At 41.2% G+C, this 12,408-nt stretch overlaps 1 protein-coding gene across 4 annotated transcripts in view; it reads left to right on the top strand.

The window, feature by feature from the left end:
* KIF20B (kinesin family member 20B) overlaps positions 1–12,408 on the top strand; it is a 51,306-nt gene that overhangs the window by 31,121 nt on the left and 7,777 nt on the right. For all 4 annotated transcript variants that reach the window (XM_019556156.1, XM_019556153.1, XM_019556155.1 and 1 more), the window contains 7 exons: positions 1,228–2,446; positions 4,912–5,050; positions 8,143–8,262; positions 8,730–8,790; positions 9,409–9,534; positions 9,843–9,979; positions 11,866–12,021. In XM_019556156.1, coding sequence (XP_019411701.1) covers positions 1,228–2,446; positions 4,912–5,050; positions 8,143–8,262; positions 8,730–8,790; positions 9,409–9,534; positions 9,843–9,979; positions 11,866–12,021 — 1,958 coding nt within the window. The remainder of the gene's footprint in view (positions 1–1,227; positions 2,447–4,911; positions 5,051–8,142; positions 8,263–8,729; positions 8,791–9,408; positions 9,535–9,842; positions 9,980–11,865; positions 12,022–12,408) is intronic.

Below are 12,408 nucleotides of genomic sequence, written 5' to 3'. Positions count from 1 at the left end.
CAGTCTTGAGTTTCTGCTTAGTCAAGCCATCTAAGCTGCATGTCAAACTTTTTTGTCACTAATATACAAAATGGCTCCCTGACTGATCTCGGCTATCAATTGTAAAATAGCTAAAACATTTGGAATTGCTTTCTGAGTTTCACTTAACATAAAACTACAATGCATTAGTAATATGGTCATCAGACCAGGTTTTGCTCTTGCTCTGTATCTCTTGGCCATTTCATTTGCCTCTTTCTTTGGGATATTTTTTTTTTTATGTATTGTTAATATAGAAAATCCATGACACTTTCAAAGTCTCATTTCTTGAGTCCTTGAAATAAATGCTGTTTCTTTTAATCCAAAAAAAAAAAAAGGAAGGGGATATGGTATTTCTCACACCTGATCCTAATCCTATATGATTGAGGTCTGACTTTTAATGCTGTCTGTGACACTTCTGTCACAAAGCTGTCACTTGCTTAACCTAGTGCTCATCTAAGATATGACAAGATAGATCTTGCCAGAGATTTCAAACTGTGAGCGAAGAGGAAACTATTTCCTTGTAAAGCATTTTTAAAAAGTAGAAGGCTTTTTAACAAATTCTGGATTAGCAAGTATAAATATGCAAATTGCTTAATCATCAGTATCGCATGCAAACACCTTACACATACATGTACTTATAAACCCTGTGATGCTAAAATTTTTTGCTTGAATGTGTACTCATAAAATTACAGCCCCCTCAAATACTGATTTATGTCGTTAACAAACCACAGGACCCCCCATGTAAAATGTATACTTTACCCCAAATTACTTTGTGTGAAGCATATCTCCCAATGTTTCTAAACAATATAATACTCATTGCCCTGTACATGCTAGATTAGGTCTGCCACCCCCACTATGTGCACTGGCTCTATCCAGTCCATGGGGCCTTATCTGGCCATGGGGCTTGACAATTTGGTGGTGGGGAAGCACTGGCAGCATTAATTGCTACATCTCCATTACTACTTCTGTTTCGAGACTTGTGGAGAACCCCCCGGGCCAAATAACATGGCTCTGTGGGCTGAATCTGGCCTACAGATTAGAAGGTGAGCATCATTGCTTTAAAAGCATTACAAGACGTAAGCATTCAAGTTTTAAACCTCCCAAAGCCTTCCAAAGAGGTAAAAATTGCCATTTGGTATATACCATGGTTTATTACTACCAATTTATTTTGCTGGAACTATACATTGATTACTTTTTTTATTTTTTTAGGATGCATTCAAAATAAGTGTAAAGATGATGCACTAGAACAAACTATGCTTAAAGAACTGAAACAAAACATTTCTGAAAAACATGCAGAAGTGCTAGCATTAAAGGAAAGATATGAGAACCTGGAATGCCAGTTAACTGTACTTAAAGAAGAGCTTAAAAATGAAAAAACAGAGAAGGAAGGCATCAGTGAACAAATAGCAGGCTTGCACCTCCAGCTATCTAGAAAAGAAGAAAAGGTTTTCAGCTTGAGTGAAGAACTCCAACAGTGTCAGGCTAATTATGAGAAAATAGTTTTTGAATTAGAAGCACAAAAAGGTATAAATAAAGAACAAGAAAAAAAAATTAAGCAAATGACTATAGAGATAGAAACCACTAGCCAAAATATCAGAGAGAAAGCATCACAAATTAAAACAATGCAGTCAAAAATAGAGAAGGTATGTAAGCTTGATTTAGAATCCCACACTGTGGATGTTGATCTGGTCAATCTAAGGGACTTTTTGGAATATTCCCCCAAAAATACACCTGAGAAAACTCAAATGCATTCCTTATGCTTGGATTTGCATGTTTCTAATACTCCAGATCTAGGGCAAGAAAGCTCTTTCTATTGCAGTGTTGAAGACATTTGGGAAGAGTGCAAGAAGATTATTGAGATTTCTTCCCGAAAGAGTCATAAGATCCAAGAACTGCTTCAGCAGGTTGAATATTTACAAAAGCAAGTCAGTGATGCTGGGAATGAGAACAGTCAACTAAAACTGAAATTGAATGAGATTACAAATCAAGGTAATCTGTTCTTAAAGGAAAAAGACATCCTTGTTGATCAATTACGGAAACAATTGCAGGAAGATACCCTTGATTCTGAAAAACATATAGTGGAACACTGCAGAACAATTATGTGTCTTGAAAAACAAATTTCCGACTACAAAACAAAAATAAAAGAGCTTGAAAGTCTCTTAGAAGTTTATAGGGCAAAGGATGATAATGCAGCCACTTTAAAAAATATGCTTAAAAAAAAGGATTCTGTTATTTTAAAGATAGAAAGTAATGTGAGAGATCTGGAAGAGAAATGTAAAAATTCAGATAAAAAGATCAAAGAATTAAACGATCAGGAAATAAAACTGAAGGAGGAAGTCTTGCAGTTGAAGGATAACTTGAAAACAACTGAACAGTCACTTCAAGAAAAGGAGAGAGAAGATGAAAGAAAAAAAGAAGCCACAGAACAGTAAGTACTGATAATACTGAATAGGCACCTGAGAGTAAATCTAGGATGTATGTGCATTGACTTCCCTTCAGAGAATGTACTCGTACTTACCAACTGTAAATGCCAAAAAGGGGATTTTGATATTAAAGTTTCTTTCTAAAAGCATCTGTATGCATTAGTGATTCTCAAGCAGGGTTCCATGAGATCCTTTTAAGTATTCCCTGGGAGGCCAGTCCCTGGAAAAATCATGGAGCAGGTCCTTAAGGAATCCACCAAGGACAAGTCATGTCTGGCCAACCTGATTGCTTTTTGATGATGTGCTGACTGGCTCTGTGGATGTGGGGAAAGCACTAGTCAGGATATATTTTGACTTTAGCAAAGCTTTTGATATGGTGTACAACACCCTCTAGCAAGCTTAGGAAGTACAAATCAAATAAATGGACTGTAAGGTGGATAGAAAACTGGCCGGATCATTGGGTTGAAAGGATGGTAATCTATGGCTCAATGTCTAATTGTTAGCTGGTATCAAGTGGAGTACCCCAGGGGTCGGTCCTGGGGCCCGTTTTGTTCAATATTTTCATCAATGATCTGGAAGATGAGAGAATGCACCCTCAGCAAATTGCAAGGTGACACCAAGCTGAGGGGAGTAGTAGATATGCTGGTGGGTAAGGCTAGGATTTAGAGAGACCTTGACAAATTTGAGTATTGGACCAAAAGAAGTCTCATGAGGTTCAGTAAAGACAAGTGCTAAGTCCTGCACCTGGGACAGAACAGTCCCATGCGCCAGTACAGGCTGGGGACTGACTAAGTGGCAGCTCTGCAGAAAAGGACCTGGGGGTTACAGTGGACAGTAAGCTGAATATGAATCAACAGTATGTCCTTGTTGTCAAGCAGGCTAATGGCATAGTGGGCTGTATTAGCAGGATCATTTGTCAGCAGGTCAAAGGAAATGATTATTCCCCTCTATTCAGCACAAGTGAAGCCACATCTAGAGTTTTGTGTCTGGTTTTGGGCCTCCCACTACAGAAAGGATGTGGACAAATTGGAGAGAGTCCAGCTGAGGGCAGTGAAAGTTGTTAGGGGACTGCGGGCATGTGGCTTCTGAGGAGAGGCTGAGGTAACTGGGCTTATTTAGTCTGGAGAAGAAAAGACTTGAGCAGGGATTTAGTAGCATCTGTCAGCTACCTGAAGGGTGGTTCAAAAGTTGAGGTAGATAGTCTGTTCTCGGTGGTGGTAGATAAGAGAACAAGGAGCAGTGGTCTCAAGTTGCAGGAAGGGAAGTTTAGGTTAGATATTAGGAAAAACTCATTTGGAGGGTAGTATAACACTGGAACAGGTTACCTAGAGAGGTTGTGGACTCTCTATCCTTGGAGGTTTTTAAGACCTGGCTAGATGAAGCCTTAGCTGGGACGATCTAGTTGGGGATGGTCCTACTTTGAGGAGGGGGTTGGACTAGACTTCCTGAGGTCCCTTTCAGCCCTGGAGGTGTCAGATGGCAGGCAGGGAGGTAAAAAAATTCTACCTGATCAAGACATCAAACAGCTACTCGACACAGCTCACAAAGACACTCTCATGGACCCAGAGGGACAGCCTTCCAGCTTCAGCTCCCTCTGTGCAAAAATGAAGTTTTATTTCTTACCTACGGGGACTCTACCATCTGGTACCATCTACACTTTTCCCAGAGCCTGACGAAGGGACTTTGATTTTGAAAGCTTGCAGAAAAGGACAGTTTTCTTGCCATTTTCCAGTTGGTCTAATAAAAGGTATCAGTTTGGAACCAAGAGTTCTAGTTTTTGTATGGTGGAATGTTAAGAGCAATTCATATGGCGACAGCCATTATTGGTGACCATTTCACTACCATGATAGATAGGGTGATAACTTAAATAATGGGGTAGGAAGATGGAGCCAGTCCAGAAACACAACTGTGCCCTTACAAGGCACAAAGGGCTCATGGATTATAAAGTACTATTTTATAAAGATGTCAGGGTCAGCTCCCACTTCTATATGATGTTGAAAGGCTTTTTCCTTGATTAAATCTTAGGTTAGAAATTCTGTTTTTTCTGTTTGCATTTGAATTTAAGGAAGATTAGAGAAGTTTTGGTTCAAAGTTCAGGGCTTTTTTTTGTTCTAAGAAAAATTATAAAACAGGCATGTGCCCTTGATGGAGTTTGGTTGTTATAATTTTCTAGTACCTTGTATTACTTGCATGCTAAAGTGCAGTGTTACCTGAGTGCATTAAGAATCCAAAAAGTGAAATGGACCGTTTCATTTTTATGCAAGGTCTCATTCAACAGTCTGAAATCCATTTGGCAGATTAGGGAAGCTGGTACAGCAGTTGACTTGCTCATTGTCCTACAGCAAGTTAATGCCATTGGGGAAACTAACCCCAGTGATCCATATTCCAGTAATCTGTTCTAACAAATGTATCTCTTGTACAGTAATATTTTCATTTTTTCAGTACTTACATCTCTTTTCTTAATTCCAAGGTTGAGTAAAGACCTCTCTGAGAGTTCTTCTGTCATACAGCATCTAAATGTAGATCTCCAAAGGAAAGATGAGGAATATGCAGACCTGAAAGAGAAGTTAGCAGAAGCCAAGAAACAAATTCAGCAAGTGCAAAAAGAGGTTTGGAACAATAACAGGACACATTCTTTGTACAGATTAAATCTAAACTAAATCCTTGCTTATCAAACATTACAGTATTTACTCAGATCCAAGATAAGAGTTGCTCTCCCCTCCATTTTAACATAAGGAAAAAAGCACCACATCTTCGGTTGCAGTACAAGGTTGTGGGGGAGGAGTCAAGCTGTTGCTGTTGTTCCAACTCTAGCAACAGCTTGGGTTTGGGTTGGAGTTAGAGCCACAGCTGCCATTGCCATCTGCACCACCAGCAGCCCTCTAGCTCTGGCCTTGCTGTGGTGTGAGGCCTCCACCCAGCCTGAAACCAGGGATGGAGCTGGTTTGTGCGCTAAGCCTGAGGGGTTGGGTGGCAGGCTTTGGGGTGGGGCGTAGGTAGGCAGCAGGGAAGGCTAGGTGGGAAGGAGGCAAGTGCCAGGGAAAACAGGTACCATGGGGCAGTTAGGGACTAGGGGACACAGGCACGGTGTAGCAAATGATGGAGGGGCAGGTGCTGGGATACATAGGCACTGGGGAGCAGGCAGGCAAGGGGGTGGGACAGGAAGCAGGGGCAAGTAGTGGGAGAGCAAGGTGTAGGGTTCAAGTCATTTGGCTCCACCTCCTCCCCCCTGCTTGACTGGTATCCCTTTGCCTCCTGACCCCTACCAGTGGTGGGGGTGATTAATTTAAAATCGCCCTTCAACAATTAGATACTATACATGAAAAATTATATAAAATTTATATAATTTTTCCATATATATAGAATCTAATTGTTGGGTTACCTTAAATTCTAAGTTGTGTTGATTCGAGTAAATGTAGTTCTCAAACACCTGACTAGTATAAATTTTCAGATGAATTCATATTAATACTGAACTAAAGGTGAACCTGAAAGAGAGCGTTGGTAAAACAATAAGCTAATGAGATATGATTATTACTCATTCATGTTTCAATACGCAGATACTGTAATTGGTAGGGACCTACCAAAATTGTGAGTTCACGATTTTTTGCGGAAACTGGGATTTTGGATGAGCTACACTCACCCTCACACTCTCTCTCTCTCTCTCCCCCCACTTTTGGTGGGCTCCCAGGGTGGGGGGGACTTAGTGAAAATAATTTTTTTTGCAACCCGGCCATGCAGCCTTCTTTGGGGAAGGGTGGGGTGTGGGGAGAGAGAGGGGCTGCTTGCATCGTAACATGGCTGCCACTGACACCTGTTGAAACCTGATTGGTGGACAGCCCTTGAAGCCAGTTAGTAGCAAGGGGCAGGGCTCTGACAAACAGCCCTCTCAGCCAAACAGCAACAAGGGGCAGGGCCACTGGGGCCCCTTGACCTATTAGAGGCTGGGGTGGGGAGAGGGCTGCAAAAGGGCTGTGCTCAGCCTGCAAAAATGGCTGCCAGCCTGGGCATCTGCCCACAAAATGGGCCGGCAGCCACCTTGAATTCAGTAGACACCTAGTAATGGGAAAACACTTATTGTGCAAAGGCGTAATAAGGTAGTTCCATACCCTGGGCAGTGGTTGTGCACGGGGTAGTGCACACCTGCTATTTTTGCACCCTTTTCCCCTAAAAGGCAGCTCCCGAGTTGCCCCACCATCCTCCAGTAACCATCACTGTTATTGTGTGTGGTCTATATAATGACTTAAGATACCATTTTGGCCAGTTTGATTACTGATTGCTGGGGTCGTTTGACCCCAATAATCTTTCCTGCCATGGCAGGGGGTTGGACTAGATGATCTACTCAGGTCCCTTCCGACCCTAGAAACTGTGAAACTGACAAGAATGTTGCGGACTTGATTAGTTAAGTGGCACTATGGAACATGCATGTCTGACTTTGGGGGCTATATTTTCTTAGCATGTTGGAGGCTGGACTATATAAAGATAATACTTTGGTCTTTTGGGGCATCACTCTGCCACTTTTTTCTGACTGTAGGTCTGCCACAGAAGATGTAAACCCTGTCTGCTTGTTTTTGAGGCAAATGACTCAAGACCTGAAATTAGACAGTGCAGATGTCTCAGAAGTGGACTCCAGAGCCTCTGAGTGTTCCCCTGGGTTGTACCTGGCACTGGAAGCCATTTTTGAACTATTTACACTGATTAATTGTGGGTTTTGGATATGCTGGAGCAGCAGTGAGTGGGTGAAGCTTATTTCCTTGGTGACTGATTTGCCATCGGGAAGAAGCAGTTTAGATATGGCCTGGGGTGAGATTAGAGAAGATTTGCTAGAATGGGAATGTGCTAATTTCTCTGATATTTCTCTCAGTGGGTCAAATAAAAGTTACATGTTCCATTAAAATATGTGAAAGAAATTTTAAACAGTAACTTTTAATTGTATTAGTGACTAATATCTAACTACCAAGCAACAGGTATAATTAACAATCTGTAGGGTTGCTTACTGCAATAGTTTGCATTTTAGATGGAGGCTGAATTGTACAGTTCAGCCTTAGTTGAATTACTGTCTCCCTAAAAAGCCCACTAGCACTTGTTCTGCTTCCAACTTGCCTTCTAAATATTTATGGTCAGCCACTTGTGAAGGAGCAGTAAAGAAGTGAGATCATATGCCAACAGAAAACTTTATTAGTTTTATAGGTATGGCTGAAATGCATACTTCACAAATTGTCAGTACCTGTTGAATACTGTAAATCTTCCATACAAGGAAGATGGAAATGTAGTAGTGTGTTCTTGGAAAACAAGTGAGAATTGTGTAGTTTGAACTCTTCATGTGAGTCTTTGAATCTCAGACATATTTACATCTAACTGTACTGTAAGTACAGTCTGCTTATACTACTGCTGCTTTACCCATTGACCCCATGTGCCAGATTGGGGGGCAGGATCAGGCCCTTAAGTGTCTCTGCCTGGCCTCACGCTCTCTCCCCTGCTCTGGGATCAGGTTGAGCCACTTCCACCTAGCTCAGCACACAGGGATTGAGTCCTACACTGCCTCCAGTAGTGTGCAGAGCCACGTTATCAGGCCTGTAGGGCTCCTTGGGCCAAATCTGACCCAAGAGCCAGGGGTTGAGCACTCCTAACTTTTGCCATCTAAATTAAATGAAAGTAACAAGCAGAGGATGATGAGCTATGTGCTTCACTTGTCCTTTCACAGGTGTGCACAATGCGCTCGGAGGAAAACTCTCTGAGGAACAAAGTTAATGAACTCGAGAAAACTAAAAACCGGTTGGTTGATAAATTAGACATCAAACAGCGAACAATCCAGCAACTTAAGGTATTTTTTTTACTATTGTGGAAATGAACATTGTTTACTCTGAATTTTGTCTAATGCTGTAAGATGTCTAAGCAGCAAGACAGTCTACAGAAATAGGGTAAAATAAAATCAAGTTAATTTTAACTTAATGATCAAATAAAAAGTTTAAAGAATGTCTACTGATACTAACTTATCAAATTTGCTTTGATAGAGCTAAGTGTTCAGGAAATGTATTATTTAATATATTCATTAATAATCCAATCAGCAAATGCTTTTACTCTGTGTTGAAGTATCTGAATTTGAATTAATAAAGTAAAACGTTAAAATGCCTTTTATAGTATATTAAAAAGATCCTTATTCTTCATCATACGTAAATAATCACCTAATAAGGTTCCAATTAGCAGACTAAAAAGCCTTTCAACAAATACCAGTATGTGTATCTGTTTTCAGATGTTTTCCTACTAATTTGCTTTCCATGTGCTATTTAGGAGCAGTTGAATAATGAGAAGATGGAAGAAATTTTGAAGCAATATGATAATGCATGTAAAGGTCAGCAATAGCCATGTTTTTGTATTGTAGAATGAAATGATAGTAGAAGGAGTTCTTGTGTAATTTGGCTTGAAGGATTTAATGTTCATGTTTTAAAATGTTGCTTGGCATCAACAAATTCCTAACCTGACATTTTAAAATTTTGAGGTGAGGAGCTGTATTTTTAAGCTCCTGTCAAGGAAATTGAGACACAGGATAGGGATTCCAAACTCTATCTAAAAATAAAATAGATTGTGAGTTTTCCATTCCCTTCACTTAGTAGTTTTCAAAAAAATCAGAGGAGGGGTTAGGGATACCTTTTTAACAACATTGTGAAAATAAAAGCACTGGCAGGTTTAATGCAAGTTTGAGATGCATCAGTGAAGTGATGGTTCAAATTTCATATTGTATTAGAAGAAACTAGAGGAGTCTCCAGATGCTGAGTTGGGGACAGTCGGATAATGTAAAAAAGGATAGCCACTAACTTGACCACCTTGACCATGGACACTAGAAAAGCATTATTGCACCAAAAGAGCTTTGGATTCAGAACTAGTTTAATGGACGTACCAACTTGGGAGAATATTATACAGTTTGAGAGAAACGGAGACCTCCATTGTAAACTTATTTTTAAATTTTCAGATTTGTGTGCAAAAAAGAAAATAATTGAAGACATGAGATTGACATTAAAGGAGCAGGAAGAGACTCAAATGGAGCAAGACCAAGTGCTTGAGGCCAAATTAGAAGAGAATGAGAGATTAGTTTCTGGTAAATACCTGTATAAAATCCAAGAAGGGAGGGGCAAAATATACTTTATTATACTAATTGCTCTATTGCATTTCTCCCTTTTTATCCTTGACTTTATTACTGTTATATTGGCCCGAATCTAAAATATTGTTACAGTTCTGTTTGAGCATAGTGGCATGTGGTGCACTTTCTGTCTCTCTGCCATCTCATCACTCCAACAGTAGTGATAATTAATCATCGTAAAAGATACCAACAAGAGAAAGAGGTGAACATGGTAAGAGTTTTAAAAGAATTTATCTTATTTTATTTTGTTCTCATGTTGTGCCTAGAATTGGAAGAATGGAAGCAAAAATATAAAGAGCTGGAGAAGCAGCACAGTGGTAACGAGCAACAAATAATAAGCAAATGTGAAGAGGAAAGTATAGATGTTAGAGGAGAACAAATAAAGCTGCAAGAAAGACTGAAGGTAAAGTTTAATCCCTGAATTCATACTTTAAATGTAGAATATTCAGTTTAAAGTAAACCATAGTCTGCATCGCTGCTTTTCTTGCTGCACCCTAAAGATTGGGCATGTTAAAAAGACGTGTTGTCAAGCTATGACTTTGAACCTTGGGCCTTGGCCTGACCAGCACAGCTGCTTATTCTGGCCTGCCACCGTATAGTTACCTGAAGTAGCCAAAGCTGTCTTGAAGCTTCGAACAAGGCTCCTTCCAATTACTGGTATTCGGTGGCGACACGTAGAGGGTGCACGGGGATGCACATGCACCCTCTGACCAGCTGTGCTCCCCGGTTAGGTGATGGGCAGCAGGGGCAGGCGGGAGTGCTGGTGTCCTGCAAGCACTGGCCTGGGAGTGGGAGCGCCAGATGTAGCATTGTGGCCGCTTTCCGGTTGGTGAGTTTTGCCCCACCCCCCAGTTGCTGACTGGTTGGGGGGGGCATGTGCCCCCCATCGACTAAGGTGGCACCAGTCACCCATGCTTGCACCAGAGTAGCTGACCCTGGATTCTTGTACTGACTTGTTCTCTGGCTCTACTTGATCCCCTGGCTTCCTGACTCAGCTTGTTCCTGAACCTGACTCTTTGCTTCCTAAACCCTGGCCTATCTAGCACACAGGGCCAAGCTGTCCATACACATTGCTCCCTGTGGTCAAGAAATTTGACAGTAGGGGTGCGGCAATTAATGCTGTTACTGCTGCCACACTACCAAATTTTGGGGGCCTTTGGGGAGCTCTGCAGGACGGATAACATGGCTCCCCTGCTGGATCAAGCTTGCCAGGCAGGTGGTGAGCGCCTCTGCACTAAATCATTTGAACACTTCTTTTCAATTTACTTCTCCTTTCTGCATTTTTCCTCTGTTGCACACTTCATGCAGTATTTTTAATAATCGTAGTCATTTAGCAAGTGCCATCCATTAATTAAAAGGAAAGTTTTGGAATAAACACATCATCTATTAAGTCCTTCTGACTATCTGTAGCACTAAGAGGAGGAGACACCAAATCCAAAAAGCTTCATGTCAAACCGGATGCACTTGCTGAATCTGTATTTAACACCCTGTTCCCTGCTTAGTCCATCAGATTTGACTGTCTCAAAATAATATGCTTGTCCTTTGGTGTTTAAGCCTACCTTCTCACTGTGAGGAACTACAGTTGACTTCTTGGAGTGAGGAGGTGGTTAATCTCCAGACAACTTGGGAAAGGCGCTTGTTCCCTTTCCTGGAAAGGGCTCATGACTGACTATGCTGATTGTGTAAAACATTGCATTTTCAGGATGGCAGCCATTACCTTTCCCCATTCAGCTTGCACCCCTGGTGCTGCGAGTACCTTTGTTTTGAGGGAAAGATAAAAATAGAGGTTTCCCTTGATTTATGCAGTACATGCGTTCCCAGAGAACAGCGCATAAATTGAAATCTCATAAAGCAAATGCACTTTACAGTGTAGCAGATAGGGATAGTTTCCCATGGTGGTGAGGAAGGGAGTGAAGCTGGGACTAGGGGAAGGGGGAGGGGTGCCATTCCTAGAGCTTCATAAGGCAGAAAACCAGAGGGAACAGAGCGGCACTCACCCCAGCCTTGACTGCAATGGCCCCAAGAGTGTCTGACTCCAGCTGCCTGTAGCAGCTAGGCTGCACCATGCCTCAAATGCCCCCGAGGCTCTGCTGGTCCCCTCTCACCCCTTCCCATGCTGGAGCAGCCCTGGGAGCAGCTGACGCCGGCTTCCTGCACCAGGGCACGGAATATTGGCATCCTTAAAATGTGTGAAAATTATCAACTTAACATCAGCCTAACCATTGAGAGCTTTCATCCTCATAAAAGAAAAGATTCATGTCTTATGACTTTTATCTTTCGTTAAAACAGGAATCCGAAGAAAAATATAAAGCTGATAGAAAGAAATGGTTAGAAGAAAAAATGGGACTCATAACTCAAGTAAAAGAAGCTGAGAATCTCCGTAACAAGGAGATGAGAAGATTTGCTGAAGACCGAGAACGTTATGTAAAGCAACAAACAGAAATGGTGGGTCATGAACCATTAGCCCTCATTTTTATGGCACCCTTACCCTGGTCTTCAAAGAAAGTGATGAGTTGAATCTGCAAAGTGTAAAGTGCGTACTTAAAGGTGTCAAGGATGCTCAACTCTTATTGTTAATTACAGTAGAAAGTATTGGGAGCTTCATAGGACCAGGTTTTCACTTTTTCTCAATTGCTAAGAAAGCCAAGACGAGAACTGTATGTAAAGTCCCAGAAAGGTGCCATTACTAAGAATATGAAATGATTCACCAGCAGATCTAAATAGTCTAATTATCATATTTGCTTGAATAGGAAGTGACCGTGGTTATAAGATGACGTCCCAATAATTAGATTCTATATATTGAAAAGTTATAAATTTTATTATAATTTTCCA

Source organism: Crocodylus porosus, unplaced genomic scaffold, assembly GCF_001723895.1.
Source record: "Crocodylus porosus isolate Cpor-Errol unplaced genomic scaffold, CroPor_comp1, whole genome shotgun sequence".
Lineage (NCBI taxonomy): Eukaryota > Metazoa > Chordata > Crocodylia > Crocodylidae > Crocodylus > Crocodylus porosus.
The sequence above is the reverse complement of the archived record's forward strand: the minus strand, read 5'-3'. Positions and strand labels throughout refer to the sequence as shown.